We start from the raw sequence: 17,433 nt of genomic DNA, 5'->3' as shown, positions 1-17,433 counted from the left end.
TGAATCTTCATTAGGGAGAGTTTGCATCCCAAACATATTTAAGTCTAACCGCTCGCCTTTTCCCCAGTTATAGCTGCTAGATAATTCTGCTCCCATTGCATGATCAATGTGGGGAGTTAGCCAACACGGACCTGGAATGGTTCTGTGGGTCCTCTCCATCTTTTGCCACAAACAGACATCTCAGTTGCTCTTCCAGCATCAGCACCGCCCTTTACGCACAGAGAGGGGAGAGCCACTGGTACCCTACCAAGCCTCCAGAGGGGGATAACTGCTGCTTCCAGGCGCTGGGAATCAAAGGAGCTTTTGAACAAGGTATCATCTCTGGCCAATTCCCATAATCTCTGTTTACCAGTCCCCAAGTCTGGGAAGGGTTCCATGTCTGGAGTGGGCAGCCAACGGTTTTTTACCTCCTCGACTTCACTCAAGGGGAAATCCAACCTCAGGCAAGAGGAAGAGCAAGTTTGGGGGCAAGGGAACTCGTGGAACAGCTGTGCAACCTGCAGGTAGGTGCTGTAAAGGAGACAAAAACCAGGAGAAAAGTTGTGCTGAATTTTTACTGGAAAGGGGGGGGGGAGTGGGAAGTTTCAGGGAGGGGAGAGATCCAGGAGACCTAGGAAGCCGGAAGCTATCAGAAAAGAATGGTTGTGTGTGTTTGTGTATTTAATATGCCTTTTCACATACAGGAAAAACAAGGCAGCAGAAATTGATCTAAACAGCATAAAACAGCAATCAAACAACTTTGAAACTGGCTAAGGAAACAGACTGAGATTTGGTCAAATTGATGGACCAGATTCTGAATATAAAAAGCTTTAAAAAATATTATTCAGATGAACCATAAACTAACCAAGGAACCAAAATTTACCACCAGAATGCAAACCTTATTCAGCTGACCCCCTCTGCACAATCCCCCAAACTGTTAAACCCATTGAGAAAATTAAATTTCATCTCTTGAGTGAAAAGCTGGGTAATTCAAGCCAAGCAAACTGATTGGGGATAGGAATTATCAAAGATGGACAGAGAAAAGAAACTGATTACAATTAAGTTTTTCATTTACACGAATTTGTTCTGTGCTATCCACAATGTATAATTATTTTACCGAATCGTAGATTTAAATATAAAAGGCGCAGTAGGAGAAAATGGGCTAGTGGCGTAGAAACTGATTTTTTAAAACATTGAGATTGCTAGGTGTTTTTGTTTTAAAAATTGCACGGTTAACTTGAAACGTAAAAACTTGTATTGTCAGAATCAGAAAATTGAATAGCTCAGAAGCAGAGCTAAGACAGGAATGGAATTATTCACAAATGCAAACCATTTGTTCCCTCAAATGTTCATATTTTTGTCTAAAACGTCTTGCGATCCATTTTGGATCCCCCCCCCCCCAGTTTGCATCAATAAAAGAGCTGATATCTAAACCAATTTGTGTGAGATAAATGTTTGCTAGACTTTTCTAGTTTGCTAGACTCGTTTCAACCGGCAAGGCTTAGTAGGAAACCAATAAATTTTATGCTGATACTTATTACTGCAGAGGAGGATGTTAAACCATCACATTTCTGGATCATCGCCACAGCTCCATCTTGCCCTATGGGTTCATCAAAAAAATCCCAAGCTCCGCAGCAAATTCATGAAGCAATCTTCCAGAATAAATTTTTCTCCTATTAACTCACCATCAAATGCCCTGTTGTCCAGTTGCATCATTTTCACTATAGTTGCTCTGGAAAAAAAGTGGGGTTTTATTTTCCCTCTTTTTATTTATTTGCACAGAGGTGCTCTTATGTGTGTGTTTTATTACAAATATAGCAGAGGGGGGAAAGGGAGAAGGAAGAGGAAAAAACAAACACCACCAATTCCTACTGACATTAAGAATAATTCATCATCCAAAAAGATAAGAATAACCCATCAAAAAGGCTGTTGATTTGTTGTCTTATTGCTTTAAACTGTTTTCAATTACTTTATGTCCCGTTTATCCAGCCGGGAAAACCTGATGTGACGTGAAAATGTGGAGAAATGAACTTATGAATGGAAAAATGAGAAAGGGAGAAAAACTGAGATTGATATTGACTCAGCTGTGATTCCTGCATTGCAGGGGGTTGGACTAGTCACTAGATTATCCTTCGGTCCCTTTCTCTACAATTCTATGAGTCTGCATACCTTTCCACTTGTGAAGGGGACGAAATTAACCAGTTTCTCCTTTCCTTTCCTCAGCTTCTGTCCCTGTAGCACCAGCAAGACAGTGAGGCGAATCCTGGTCGCCTGCCTGGTCTCCGTGGCCACCCTGATGGGGAGCATCTCTCTGGATTTAAGCAAAACTCTGGAATCGTGGAGGAACGCCAAGGCGGCCCTCGCCAGCATCCCCTCCTGCCAGACCGTCTGGGTCCTCCATCTCGCCAGCCTCTTCCGAGATGAGATTCGTAGCCAGGAAGATGGCGAGGGCAAAGCACTGAACACGTTCTTCCTGGATCGTGCGTTGGGGAAGTTTGCCGTTTCCTGCGAGGGATCCGGAGGGAAGGACCATGGGATGCAGGTGCCATGCAAGAAAGACTTTGGGTGCCAAACTTTCGCCAGCCAAATCAGGGAGAAGCTGAATGGCACCCAAGCAGCGTCGATGGTTCTCGCATGGTCCAGGATTGTTTCCGAAATCCTCGAGGTGCTTGGGAGTCCTGAGGAAGACCTTGAAGCGATAAAGTCGAACCCGGATTGGGTTGATGTGGCGTCCCTCAGAGCCATCCTCAGAACCAAAGGAGGCTTCCTGAAGTCCCAAGAGATGCCTCCATCATCTTCTGTGGACGCCCAAGGCCTGTGGTACCAAATGTCTGCCGTTCTGACCTATGCCGTCATCGCATCCGAAAGCGTTCAAGGCTGTTGGGCGGAGAACCCAAACCTCTCCATCTCTTCCACCCAATATGGGGGCATCCCAGTTTTCTCCCCACCACCCTTGCCATTGCCACCGGACGAGCATTTGGTGAAGGACTTGGATTCCTTCCAGGCCTGCTTGTGGGAGAAGAGCCGGCAGAGGCTTGGCAAGAAATCCAGAGATGTCCTCTCCCTGGTGAGCCTCAAGATCTGCCTTCTGGCGGTCTCCAGCCTCATCTACCCCATCGTCCTGGTGTCGTTCAAGGAGATGACAGATTGGATCCAGAATTATGCAAGGAGCCTCAAGGAACGGACGGAGGATTTGAAACGTGAGCGGAGCTTGGCTGAGGACCTCCTGCACCAGATGTTGCCCAAATCCGTCGCCAAGCAGCTGAGGAAACGCAAGCATGTGGAGGCAGAAAATTACGACCAGGTAAAAACGCCGTCACAGGTGACTTGCACACTGCTAGCCTGGTCTCTTTGAATCAGGGACATCTCTCAAGGGCAGTCAGTGCAGAGAATAAATAAAGAATAAAATTTGTATCCCACCTTTCCTCCCAAAGGATCCCAGTGCATCAACCACCTCCATCAAAAACATCCTACAAAACAGTGAGAAACCAACCACATTTTCTCTGCCAGTGAGTTCAGGGTTGCCAGAAACAGCATCTTTCAGCCTTCAAATGTTTGCCACCGTGTTACATTTTAAAAATTATTATTAATCTTTAAATCCCACTTTTTTCTCCAAGGAACTCAAGGCATTGTACCCAGTGATCTCCCTCCTCAGTCTATCCTCAAAACAACCATTTGAGGTAGGTTAGGCCAAGAGGCAATGACTGGCACCGAGGCCATCCAGGGAGCTCCAAGTGGGGGGATTCGAATGCTGGTCTCTCTGAGGTCCTAGCGATGTAGCACAAGAGGATGCCAAGCGTGGCAGGAAGGTTTGAGGACAATCAAAGAAACATTTCAACATTTCAGTGTAGTGTAGTATCAAAATATTTTTTAATGGATAGATACCTTTTCAAAATGAGAGCAAGGACATCAAGTGATACAGAGGACAATCCTAGTTGTGTTTTCCGATGTATTTCTGAGCGTGAGCAGATTTTTATTCTGAAAGCGTGGCCCAGAGGAGAGTGATGGTATATGTCGACAGGGTAGGAAATTTTGCAAATAAATCGAATAAATAAAAACAGATAATACGCCAAGAGGCTTGAGGCTTCCCAACAGACCCCTTTCTCCAAATACCAAATGAACAGTTTTTCGTTCAGATAATAATAATATAATTAAGCCACTCTGAGCAGCTTCCAACAAAATATTAAAATACAATAGTCTGTTAAACATTAAAAGCTTCCCTAAACAGGGCTGCCTTCAGATGTCTTCTAAAAGTCTGGTAGTTGTTTTTCTCTTTGACATCGGTGGGAAGGCGTTCCACAGGACAGGTGCTACTACCAAGAAGGCCCTCTGTCTGGTTCCCTGTAGCCTCACTTCTCGCAATGAGGGAACCGCCAGAAGGCCCTCAGAGCTGAACCTCAGTGTCTGGGCAGAATGATGGGGGTGGAGATGCTCCTTCAGGTATACTGGGCTGAGGCCATTTAGGGCTTTCAAGGTCAGCACCAACACTTTGAATTGTGCTCGGAAACGTACTGGGAGCCAATGTAGGTCTTTCAGGACCAGTGTTATGTGGTCTCGGCGGCCGCTCCCAGTCACCAGTCTAGCTGCCGCATTCTGGATTAGTTGTAGTTTCCGGGTCACTGTCAAAGGTAGCCCCACGTAGAGCGCATTGCAGTAGTCTGAGCGAGAGATAACTATAGCATGCACCACTCTGGTGAGACAGTCCAAAATTCTCAATAACAAAAGATTTTATTGGCTGTTGTCTTTATGCCTTAGTGATAAGAATTCTATGAAGAGCTACTGCTCCTCATAGTTCCCTCGCACCTCTTGAGTGGTCACATGCTGGCAACCATTTTGAAACGCCTTCTACTCCCCAAAGGTTTGCCAGGAAATGGTACCTTGCAGGGAAATAAATGACCTCATTTTCACCGTCTCCTCTCTCATCTCTGGGTGCTCGGCGATCGTCATGCGGGGGGACCCTCTTGACCCAACCCCACCCCGAAAAAGAATTACGGTACATTTGCATTTCAACGAGAGGTGTAATTTCCTAAACAATCCCGTAATTGAGCAATTACGAACAGCCGGATCAGAACCCTCGGCATCAAAGACGAAGCCTTGGAAGAGAGAATTGCAGAAAGACACCTGGAGATAATTGCGGCAGCTATAGGGAATTCAGAGGGGGGAAACGAAGAATTAAGCAAGGATCCGGGCAGCCTTTAGGGCAGAATATCAAAGAGGGATTTTTATAATCACAGGAAAGACATCTTTCCTCAAACCCTGCTGTGGAGCTGTTTTCCCAAACCTGGAGTAGTGTAGTGGTTAGAGTTCTGGACTGGGACCTGGGAGACCTGGGTTCGAATCTCCACTAGGCTGTGAAGCTCACTGGGCCAGTCATTGCCTTTCAGCCTCACCCACCTCACAGGGTTGTTGTGGGGGTTAAATGAGTGAGCCACCTGGAGCTCCCGTGGAGAAAAAGGTGAGATAAAAACGTAACAAACACGTAAGCACACGGCTATCTATCGCATAGATGTGATAGCTGCTTAAACACTTGTCCCATGATGGTTTGGCCCGGAAGAAAAGCAGCCTGCTAACAGCCGCCACAATGTCTGGGAGCAGCCATTTTTATTTCCCACAATGCTCATGGTGGTGGCCATGCTTCGATGGATTGTGGGGAAATTTAAAGAGCAGTCCCGCTAGTCTGAGAGCAGCCATGCAGCCATTTTGATTTCCCAAGATGCTAAAATGGGAAATTAAAACAGCAGCTCCGATTTTTCTCCGATGAAAATAGGAATGTCCTATTCTATTATTTACTTACTTACTTACTTACTTACTTACTTACTTACTTACTTGCTTACTTATACCAGGCATAGGCAAACTTGGCCCTCCAGATGTTTTGAGACTACAATTTCCATCATCGCTGACCACGGGTCATGTTAGCTAGAGATCATGGGAGTTGTAGTCCTAAAACATCTGGAGGGCTGAGTTTGCCTATGCCTGACTTATACAGTACCCCGCTCATCTGACTGGGTTGCCCCAGCCACTCTTGCGTGACTTCCAACATATATAAAAATGCAATAAAACATTAAACATTTAAACAACTGCCTTCAGGTGGCTCGGGGGTCAGATAACTCCATACCCTCCAACATTTATCCAATGAAAATAAGGACGTCCATACCCTTCAACTTTTCTCCAATGAAAACAGAAAAGGAAAAGGGGGACATTCCAGGATCAAATCAGAACCTGGAAGGCTTCTGTAAATCGGGAACTGTCCCTGGAAAATAAGGGACGCTTGTGTGAGAATGTTCAGGGTGGCAGGAGAGGATATATTGTTTATTAATATCCTTCCTAACTTGCGCTAGTGAGTTTCTTTATGTAGCAGAGTTACATTCCTCTTTGTGACATGCACAGCAGATAGCTGGTTGCAGGCTTGTGTAAGCCTCTCACTATTATACAATTCAGTCTGTCTTCAGATTGAATTGTATATTCCTGGTAAATTCCCTTTAATCCCTTTTAAAAGAATAAAGACACAACAATCTTATTCAAAGTCAATAAAAGAAGTTTACTCACATCAGTTCACAGTTGGATTCCTGAAGGCAGACTTAGCTACAAATATGTACATGTGGATCTACCCTATACAGTGGTGCCTCGCAAGACGAAATTAATTTGTTTCGTGAGTTTTTTCGTCTTGCGATTTTTTCGTCTTGGGAAGCACGGTTTCGGAAAAGTTTTGGAAAAGCTTCAAAAATCACCAAAGTCTTCAAAAACCTCAGAAAAGGCTACCACAACGCGTGCTATGAGTTGCTCCTCGAAGTCAAGTCGCAACTGTATTAACGGTTTTAAGAAAAAGGAAACAAACTTGCAAGACGTTTCCGTCTTGCGAAGCAAGCCCATAGGGAAAATCGTCTTGCGAAGCAGCTCAAAAAACCAAAAACCCTTTTGTCTTGTGAGTTTTCCGTCTTGCGAGGCATTCGTCTTGCGAGGTACCACTGTATGAGGGAATAATCCCAGTGCTTCTGCTAGCTGAGAGCTAACAGAGCAGTCCTAGCCAGTGGCGTAGCGTGGGTTGTCAGCACCCGGGGCAAGGCAAGTAATTTGCGCCCCCTAACCCGTGGATTTGCGCCCCTAACCTGTGGATTTGCCCTAACCCCAGATGTTGCGCCCGGTGCGGCCGGCTCCCCCTGCACCCCCCACGCTACGCCACTGGTCCTAGCTAAAAGCTGGTCAAATGACGAAGGAAGTCAAAAAGAGGGAAGGTTGCTGCGTGACTCTTCCTTTTGTTACCTGGACAGGTAAGGTCACGCCCACCTCTAGTCACATGCAAGGCAGGATGCTCCAGCTCAGGGGGAACAGGAAGTTTCGACTGGCTGGACCAACATCCCCTTGCATGTCCACTCTAGGAAAACAAGGAATGTTGTATTTGACTACTCCCAGTGGATCGCATCCCACAACTTGGTGGGTCTGCACTATTACCACTGCCTCCCCTCTACTTCCAAGTAGGCCTGGGGCACCCCTACAGTAGGAAAGTGCTCACCTTATGGAGCCCCCCCTAACCTGGAGCCAGCTCTACCTGTAACCCAGGAGCCAGCCCCCTTTGTTGGAGAGGTATGATTTTTTTTAATTACATTTTTATTAAGTACAAATTAGAAAACATACATATTTACAACAAAAGAAAATACAAAAGAAAAAGAAAATACATATAACCAAGGAAAAAAAATAGAGAATACTTTGTCTCTTTTCATATTTACAGTTATTTATACCTCTATAAAATGCTATTCACAATAAAGGAGTGAAATGAAAGATAAGATATCAGAAAAAAGAAAAAAAAATTAAGAAGTAAAAGAAATGGATCATAGGTGAAAATTTTTAAAAGTAGATAAGTATTCACTATACATAGCCATTTCCCATCAATATTTATATTCAGTTGTATAATTTCATTTTGTCCTTATCTACCTAAAAAAAGTGTGTGTGTTTTTTAAAAAAAAGACTTCCACTGTTTGCCTCACACGCTCTTAATAATCCGTTCGTCAGATCCTCTGTTCTTCATATTTTCCCTTTAGATTTCCTTAATGTCTCACTTTGTATTTTTTATATTACACACAAGATTATTCTAAACACAACCAGATTTTTATAGTCGAGCCCTGGTTTTGTAAAGAATCATTTAAGAACTCCCATTGCTTCATAACCATAGTTTTGGATTTTCTCCTTATGATGATGAGGTATGATGAGCCCAATCCATCTCCCCACAACAGGTAACCATCTTCTTCTCGGATGTCGTGGGCTTCACCAGCATCGCCGCCTCCTGCACCCCGTTACAGGTGGTTGAGATGCTCAACAACCTCTACGTCTGCTTCGATACCCGGATCGAATCCTACGACGTTTACAAGGTCAGTGGCTTCCGGCTTTGTTAAAGCAGCGGGGTGGTCAGGGAAGACTTCTCAGGCAGGAAAAGAAGAGGGCAACCCAAAAACGACGGAGTGGCCAGAGCGCTTTCCCTCCAGGGCCCTACCTGGCAGGGCCGTTGTGAATAATAATAACAACCAACATAAGGTTTTCTGGAGATCAACTTGATGGATCAACTTGATGGATTATGCTGAAATGGCTAAAATGACCAGAAGAATCAGAAATCAAGAAGATCAAAATTTTAATAAGGAATGGGGGAAATTTATAATTTATCTTAAAAACCATTGTAAACAGCAAAAACAGTTAGTAGGATTGGAATAGCACTTGTAGTTTAATGGTGAATTTTGGACATAATGGGGATGCAAAAGGTTTGGATTATAGTAAAAGGGCCTTCTCAACACTGGCTCCAGCCTGGTGGAACGCTCTGTCTCATGAGACCAGGGCCCTGCAGGATCTGATTTCTTTCTGCAGGGTCTGTAAGACAGAGTTGTTCCGCCTGGCCTTTGGCTTGGAGCCAATTTGATTCCCTCCCCCTCTTTCTTTTCCCTTTTCTCCTCCTGTGAAGAGGCTGCATCCTAATGTTTTAATGCTGTATTTTAATCTTTTTTAAATTGTATTTTAATCAACTTGTTTTTATTATTGGTTGTTAGCCGTCCTGAGCCCGGTCTTGGCTAGGGAGGGCAGGGTATAAATAAATTTGTATTATTATTATTATTATTATTATTATTATTATTATTATTATTATTATTATTTATTACAAGATGCAGGAGGAAATGATTAGCAATAGGACCCACAAAGGAGAAGAGGGAAGTCCAGGAGGTTCTTTGGAATCTTGTCTTTATGTTGTAAGTTGGATATGTGATTGTTAAACTTTAATGTGACAACCATATGTGTGTGTGTGTGTGTGTGTGTGTGTGTGTGTGTATTTGTTGGAGATGCGCCTCTTTTGATGCCTATTTTTGAGATTGTAAGTCATTTCAAACTGCTTTTAATATTGTGTCTTAATTACCCTTAGGTTTAAAGGCAGGTAGAAATAAATTTATAATAATAATAATAATAATAATAATTTGCAGGGTGACCAAGCCACCGAAAGCATGCTTTATATTTTCACTCAGATCTTGATTAAATGACCCTCAAGGTCTCTTCCGATTCCACAGTTTTTGGGTCCCTCTTCCCCACCAGGTGGAGACCATCGGGGACGCCTACATGGTCGTGAGCGGCTTGCCAGAGAGAAACGGCACGAAGCATGCTGATGAGATCGCCAAGATGGCTCTGGACTTGGTGGCCGCCGTCCGGCAAGTTGTGATACCCCACATGCCCAGCGGCAAACTGCAGCTACGGGCTGGGATTCACACAGGTGAGACAGGTTGGCAGAGATGGAGAAGAGGCAGCCATATGGGGGCAGCACTGTCCAACTCTTTGACTTGATATTCACCTTTCTGTCAGTTTTAATCATTTTTAAAGGCATTTAACTGATTTTTAAAAACCCGATAGTTTCATTTTTATTCTTTTTGTAAACTGATTTGTGAGTGTCGGGTTGTTGTTGTCGTTCTACAATCAAGCAGTGCACATTATTTAACTAAATCAGTGACTGCAATGATAAAGGGGGTGGAGCGACTCCCCCTATGGGGAAAGTTTGCATTGTTTGGGACTTTTCCGTTGAGAGAAAAAGCAAGTAAGAGGTGACGTGTAGAAGTTTAGCACGGCAGGGAACAATTTTTTCCTCCCTCTGGTAACCGAGGACATCCTCTGAAGCTGAATGCTGGGAGATTCGCGACAGAAATCTCCTGAATTTCAGTCCATGCAGCACAAAGTTAAACTACGGAACTTCCTGCCACAGGAAGCAGGGATGGCCACTAAGAGTGGGTGGCTTTAAGAGAGGATTAGACAAATTTGTGGAGGAGGAGAGTGCTATTGATGGCTACTAGCCACGATGGCTACGTTCTGCCTCCGAAGAAGAAGAAGAAGAAGAAAAAGAAGAAGAAGAGGAGGAGGAGGAGGAGTAGTTTGGATTTGATGTCCTGCTTTATCACTACCCAAAGGAGTCTCAAAGCGGCTAACAATCTCCTTTCCCTTCCTGCTCCACAACAAACACTCTGTGAGGTGAGTGGGGCTGAGAGACTTCAGAGAAGTGTGACTGGCCCAAGGTCACCCAGCAGCTGCATGTGGAGGAGCGGGGAAGCGAACCTGGTTCACCAGATTACGAGTCCACCGCTCTTAACCACTACACCACACTGGCAAGGAGAGAGGTCTTGTGCTCTGGTTTTCCATATACAGTGGTACCTTGGTCCTCAAACACCTTGATACTCAAAGAACTTGGAACCCAAACACTGCAAACCCGGTAAGTGTTTCGGTTTGCAAACTTTTTTCGGAAGCCGAACGTACTCCGTTTTGAGTGTTACGCTTCCAATTTGAGGGCCACACTTCCATTTTGAGTGTTACGCTGAGGTCTGTTTGCTTTTGCTATTTCTTTTTCATTTTCGTTTTTGCGGTTGGTTTGTTTTTTCATTTTGTCTTTGTGACTGTGTGGAACCCAGTTCAGCTACTGATCGATTGTGTGACTGCAGTACATTGTTTATTGCTCTCATTTTATGGATCAACGGTCTCGTTCGATAGTAAAATGCATGGCAAATAGGGGTTGTTTTTAAAAGTCTGGGACGGATGAATCCATTTTGCGTTGCTTTCTATGGGGAAGCGTGCCTTGGTTTTGGAACGGACTTCCAGAACAGATTAAGTTTGAGAACCAAAGAACCACTGTTGTTGGCTACTGTAAGAAAAGGATGCTGAAGTGGATCTGGCCTGATCCAGCGGGTTACTCTTAGGTTATTGAACAACAAATCATCTCCGTCCGCCCTGACATTTACCCTTCTCTCCCTCTCCCTGTTTCTCCCATCTAGGTCCGTGTGTGGCTGGCGTCGTCGGACACAAAATGCCTAGGTATTGCCTCTTTGGTGACACGGTGAACACAGCCTCTCGTATGGAGTCCACCAGTTTGCGTGAGTGGCTGTGCCCCCCGCCACCTCCCCCCACGTCCCTCTGCCCCACGAGATCCCAGAGAGCTTGCCACCACAGCCAGTTTGCTTGATTCTGTTTGTTTTTAATTTCTTCATTTGGTTTTTTAGATTAAAACTTTACAGTCACATATCGAACATACAACATAGAAACAAGATGCCGAAGAACCTCCTGGACTTCCCTTATTCCCTCTGTGGGTCCTATTGTTATTCATTTCCTTCTGAATCTTTTATAATAATCCAAGTCTTTTACATCTCCATTATGTCCAAAATTCACCCTTAAACTACAAGTGATATTCCAATCCTACTAACGATTTTCACTGTTTACAATGGTTTTTAAGATAAATTATCAATTTCCCCTGTTCCTTTTTGAAATTTTAGTCTTCCTGATTTCTGATTCTTCCGGTCACTTTTGCCGTTTTGGAATAATCCATCTATTTAATCTGTCATTCTTCTTTGGGCGAGACTTCCAACTGTGATTCCAAATTGTTTTACAGTGGTACCTCGGGTTAAGAACTTAATTTGTTCTGGAGGTCTGTTCTTAACCTGAAGCAGCACTTTAGCTAATGGGGCTGCTGTGCCACCGCTGCACGATTTCTGTTCTCATCCTGAAGCAAAGTTCTTAACCCGAGGTACTATTTCTGGGTTAGTGGAGTCTGTAACCTGAAGCGTCTGTAACCCGAGGTACCACTGTACTTGGCTTGTAGACCTTGCTACTCCTCCTACTCAGAGTAGACCCATTGATGTTAACATGCATGACTAACCAAGCCTTATTAATTTCACTGGGCCCATAGAGTAGAACGCTCAGACTGTTTACACAGCATGCATTTAAAGCACACGACTTCTCTCTAAGAAATTCTAGGAACTGTAGTTTGTTAAGGATGCTGGGAGGTTATAAATTTCCCCCATTCCTTATTAAAAATTTGGTCTTCCTGATTTCTGATTCATCCAGTCATTTTAGCCATTTCGGAATAATCCATCAACTTGATCTGCCATTCTTCTCTGGTCGGGACTTTATCTTCTTTCCATCTCTGGGCCAATAACATCGCCGCAGCCGTGGTCGCATACATAAATAGTCCAGCATATACCAAAACGTAATTAAACATTAAAAACTTCCCTATGCCGGGCTGCCTTCAGATGTCTTATAAAGGTTGTATAGTTATTTCTTGACATCATATATATATGTGTGTGTGTATAATTTTTTATTAAATTTTCTTTTTTGCAATTTTGAATTTCATGTTAAATGGCTGTTTTAAGGGTTTTTTTTTAAAAGTCTGGAACAGATGAATCCATTTTGCATTACTTTCTATGGGAAAGCGCACCTTGGTTTTGGAACGCTTTGGTTTTGGAACGGACTTCGGGAACGGATTAAGTTTGAGAACCAAGGTACTACTGTAGTAAATCAATCAATCAACAAACAAACAAACAAACAAACAAGGAGGATTATGGGTTGTGGGGGTTTGACCTACAGTTTCCCCTTTTGACTGGGAGGTGACGCAAGGACAGCTCTGCGTTTAACCATGTGTCTTCTGATAACTCATTTCCCAGCTCAGAAGATTCACATCAGTTCGGCCACATACCTTGCGCTGCTGAAGGACGATGCCTATGACATTGAGCTGAGAGGGGAGATTGAAGTGAAGGTGACTGCTACTATTATCTCCGCTCATTTAGCACAGCCTGGGGCATTTGCAGGAGAAAGGAAGGCGAGTTCTCTGCCCCAAGGAGCTTACAGTGGGGTTGTGCCGAACTCAGTTTTAATCAGAGGAGATCCCTTGAGATTAATGGGTCTGCTCTGAGCAGGACTAACTATAGGTTGTTATCCAATTAAGTTGTATTAATTTGAAATTAGTGGGACCTAAGTTAATCTTGAGGACTAGTAACTTTATTTTGTGTTTTAAAAAAATGAAGTGAGATTTCTAGGGTGCCCCAGTTGGAGCCAGATATCACACTCTGGATTGTTTCTGACTAAGTTCAACACAGAGCAAACCTGTTGAAATTAATGGAGTCACTCACATCCATTAACTTCAGTGGGTCTACTCTGAGTACGACCAGCACTGGCTACAATCCATTCTGGATTTATATATAAAGAAAAAGAGGGTGAAAATAACTTTCTGTTATTATTATTTTTAAAAATTTGATTACATTTACCAAATACTTAATAATCGACTATACGTTTTGGAAAGTTGTTTTTCCATTCGCTGTGCGTTTGCACACCTCTCGAGATATCCTGGCCAAATGTTGCACGAAACCAAGGGGCAGGTTTTCATCTATGTTTGGAAACAATTGGGTGCCATTTTGCATCAAGAAGGCAGACGAACACTTTTAAAACTGCACAGGTTTTGACCAAATTTAGGTTTAGGTTCCTCAGATCAAGGGAGCTGGTTTTTGCCTGTGTCTGGATGCAACCATGTGCCATTTTGAATCAAGATGGCGGACCGAAGCGTTTGAAGCTGCGCTGATTCTGAACCCCCGATTTCACGGCTGTGCCGATTTCTTTGGCTTCTGAGAATTCCCAAATACCTCCACCCAGACACACATATGATAGATAATTTATTACAGTCAAAGACCAGCTCATATGCGCGCATGCACACACATGGTTACATCACCTTGAGAGCCAGTGTGGTGTAGTGATTAAGAGCGGTAGTCTTGTAATCTGGGGAACCGGGTTCGCGTCTCCGCTCCTCCACATGCAGCTGCTGGGTGACCTTGGGCCAGTCACACTTTTCTGAAGTCTCTCAGCCCCACTCACCTCACGGAGTGTTTGTTGTGGGGGAGGAAGGGAAAGGTGATTGTTAGCCGCTTTGAGACTCCTGAAGGGGAGTGAAAGGCGGGATATCAAATCCAAACTCTTCTTCTTCTTCTACCTTGGCTAGGCTCAGGGTTTAAAAATCTCCTCTTTTCTCTCTCATCCTGGGCAGGGAAAAGGGAAAATGAAGACTTACTGGCTGCTTGGGAATAAGAATTACAGCATCCAGAATGATAGCCTTGTGTGCCATTGGAATCCGGCGTTATCGCAGAAGAAGAAGATGGAACTCAGCCTCGCCTCCATCCAGAAAGTATGGCGTTGATTGCTCTGAAATAGTGGGCTGACATCATTTCAGCCATTGATTTAGAGCTGGCTTAATCCCCATAATAATGGCTGTGGCAACAGTAGACATGCTTGCCAGCTCGCCACAGTGGACCGGCAGAAGCTCTCCAGGATTTTGAGGGAGCCTCTGCCAGGTCTACCTGGAGAAGTCGGGAATCGTACCCAGAACCACCTGCATGCAAAGCAACTGCTCCCCCACTGAGCTACAGCGTCTGGGATTTTGTTCTAAGAGAAAAGGCATGCAAGAGGCGACATGACAGAAGTTTGCAAAATTAAGCATGGGGTGGAGAAAGTAGGTAGAGGAAGGTTTTCCCCCACCTTCTCTCTCATAACACTAGAACTCACAGAGATCCAATGAAGTTGAGTGCAGGAAGATTCAAGGCCGATAAAAGAAAGCCCTTCAGAGTTAGCCTGCGGAACTCACTGCCACAGGCAGCCACCAACTCGGATGGCTTTAAAAGAGGACTGGGCAAATTTATGGAGGAGGCAGCAAGCCATGATGTCTGTGTTCTGCCAGTCGCAGGCAGAAACGCTTCTGAATCTCAGTTGCTGGAAGCCACAGGAAGGGAGGGTACTCTAGTGCACGGATCCTGCTTGTAGGATTCCCCCATCAGGGCAAGAAGAAGATCTTGGCCTAGATGGGCCATTGCCCTGATCCATTTATACGGCATAGTAAAAATGAAGGGGGGCGGGGAAGGAACTGAATTCCTCTAGTACAGATTTCTCAATGTCACTGCTTCCCTGCAGAGAGGGAGATAAGCTATTTGAAAATAATAATAATAATAATAATAATAATAATAATAATAATAATAATAATAAATAATTTATTATTTATAACCCACCCATCTGTCTGGGTTTCCCCAGCCACTCTGGGCGGCTTCCAGCAAAATATTAAAATACAATAATTCATCAAATATTCAAAGCTTCCCTAAACAGGGCTCCCTTCAGATGTCTTCTCAAAGTCAGATACAGTGGTACCTCGGGTTAAGAACTTAATTCGTTCCGGAGGTCCGTTCTTAACCTGAAACTGTTCTTAACCTAAGGTACCACTTTAGCTAATGGGGCCTCCTGCTGCCGCTGTGCAATTTCTGTTCTCATCCAGAAGCAAAGTTCTTAACCCAAGGTACCATTTCTGGGTTAGCAGAGTCTGTAACCTGAAGCGTCTGTAACCCGAGGTACCACTGTAGTTGTTTATTTCCTTGACATCTGGTGGGAGGGCATTCCACAGGTCAGGTGCCACCACCAAGAAGGCCCTCTGCCTGTTTCCCTGTAACCTCGCTTCTTGCAGGGAGGGAACCGCCAGAAAGCCCTCAGAGCTGGACCTCAGTGTCCGGGCAGAACGATGGGGGTGGAGACGCTCCTTCAGGTATACTGGACCGAGGCCGTTTAGGGTTTTAAAGGTCAGCATCAACATTTTGAATTGTGCTCGGAAACGTACTGGGAGCCAACGTAGGTCTTTCAGGACCGGTGTTATGTGGTCTCGGCAGCCACTCCCAGTCACCAGTCTAGCTGTGTTGCTTTACCTTCCGCTCTGAGCTGTTTTCCTCTCTCAACAGTCAAGCACAGGTACAGCTGAGACCCTGGCGGACGAGAGAAGCACGACAGCGCCCCATGATCAGAGGGGCTCCCTTGGACACCACGGGATGAAGCCGCTTGACGTGACCATCGGCGACAGAAGCCAAGGGCGCGCCTGTCCTGCTTTCCAAGAGAGCCCGGGGGCAAGTCGCCTCCACCTTTCTGGACCCCCGAATTCAAGAGAGGAGGAGAGAGGCCCAGATTTGCTGAACCACCCGCGTCACCGCCCAGACTGCGAGAGGATGCCGCTGCAAAAGACAGAGCTGCTGCCAGGGTTTGTGGGTGCTGTGTGAAGGGGTGGGTGCCCTGGGAAAATCAGCTTTCCCATTGCACCCAATATGGAGCTTTTGCCTGGTTTTTTAAAAAAAATTATTTATTTATTTTTGGGGTTTGGGGATGGAGTTCTGGACCCCCGGGATTTTGTGAAAGGGAGGGTGCACTGGGAAAACAGATTTTCCTATGGCACCCAAAATCTGGAGACGCTTTCCTCAAACTGCTATGCTTTAGTGTCCAGCATTCATTTTCGCTTCCGCTTAGCACTAGGCAGATTCCTAAGTCACTGTCGATGTGGATATTTATGTATGGTATATAAGAACGTTAGAAGATCAGGTCCATTTAGTCCAGTGCCATGTAATGCAGGAATCTTTCACCCAACATGGGACTCGAACCCAGGACCTCAAGATAAAGTCTTGTGCTCTACCGACCAAGCTACCCCAGGCTGTGGTTAGACCCAAACAGTTAGGATCAAACGGTGCCATGCGTCTAATTAACCTGTGTCCCGAGTCAGCTGTCTCTGTCTAAAAAACAATAAATTTGTTAGTCTACGGGGTACCACAAGACTCTGCGTTGTCTTTTTTCCCTGCAAGAGACTTAAAGCAGTTACAGTAAACAAAGGCTGAGCTTACATACAATGACCACTAGGTGGCAGCCAAGGCCTATCCACAAGGGATATTTTAGATATATTATGACATTAAAGTGTGCTCCTTTACCCTGACCTTTGACACCTGATACCCCATCCTAGCCTTCTGATTCCAAATTGTGATAGATAGATTAGATAGATAGATAGATAGATAGATAGATAGATAGATAGATAGATAGATGATAGATAGATGGATAGATAGATAGATAGATAGATAGAGATAGATAGAGATATATGGTTTTTCAAATTACAGTTTTACACATATCCAACATATAACATAAAAACAAGATTCTAAGGAATCTCCTAGACTTCCCTCCTCCCCTCTGTGGGTCCTATTGTTAGTCATTTACTCCTGCATCTTTTATAATAATTCACATCTTTGACATCTCTATTATATCCAAAATTCACCATTAAACTACAAGTGTTATTCGAATCCTACTAACAATTTTAACTGTTTACAATGGTTTTTAAGATAAATTTTA

General features: G+C 44.4%; 1 protein-coding gene across 1 annotated transcript; it reads left to right on the top strand.

Annotated features, from left to right (window-relative positions):
* Positions 1–1,783: 1,783 nt before the first annotated feature.
* LOC114602981 (uncharacterized) lies at positions 1,784–16,430 on the top strand. Its single transcript, XM_077931105.1, has 7 exons — positions 1,784–3,283; positions 8,208–8,342; positions 9,541–9,715; positions 11,256–11,354; positions 12,918–13,009; positions 14,288–14,425; positions 16,014–16,430. Exons 1-7 carry the CDS (start codon positions 2,135–2,137, stop codon positions 16,323–16,325), a joined length of 2,100 nt encoding a protein of 699 aa, XP_077787231.1. The 5' UTR covers positions 1,784–2,134; the 3' UTR covers positions 16,326–16,430.
* The last annotated feature ends 1,003 nt before the right edge of the window (positions 16,431–17,433 follow it).

The sequence above is a fragment of the Podarcis muralis genome, chromosome 7 (assembly GCF_964188315.1).
Source record: "Podarcis muralis chromosome 7, rPodMur119.hap1.1, whole genome shotgun sequence".
In the NCBI taxonomy this organism is placed as follows: Eukaryota; Metazoa; Chordata; class Lepidosauria; order Squamata; family Lacertidae; genus Podarcis; species Podarcis muralis.
This window is presented reverse-complemented; position numbering and strand designations above follow the sequence as displayed.

What these genes read in the sequence shown, in the direction of transcription:
- LOC114602981 (XM_077931105.1), top strand. Translation starts at nt 2,135, where the DNA reads ATGAGTCTGCATACCTTTCCACTTGTGAAGGGGACGAAATTAACCAGT. An exon ending in AGGCAGAAAATTACGACCAG is followed by an intron (nt 3,284 to 8,207) that starts GTAAAAACGCCG and finishes TCCCCACAACAG; the next exon opens with GTAACCATCTTCTTCTCGGA. An exon ending in ACGGGCTGGGATTCACACAG is followed by an intron (nt 9,716 to 11,255) that starts GTGAGACAGGTT and finishes TCTCCCATCTAG; the next exon opens with GTCCGTGTGTGGCTGGCGTC.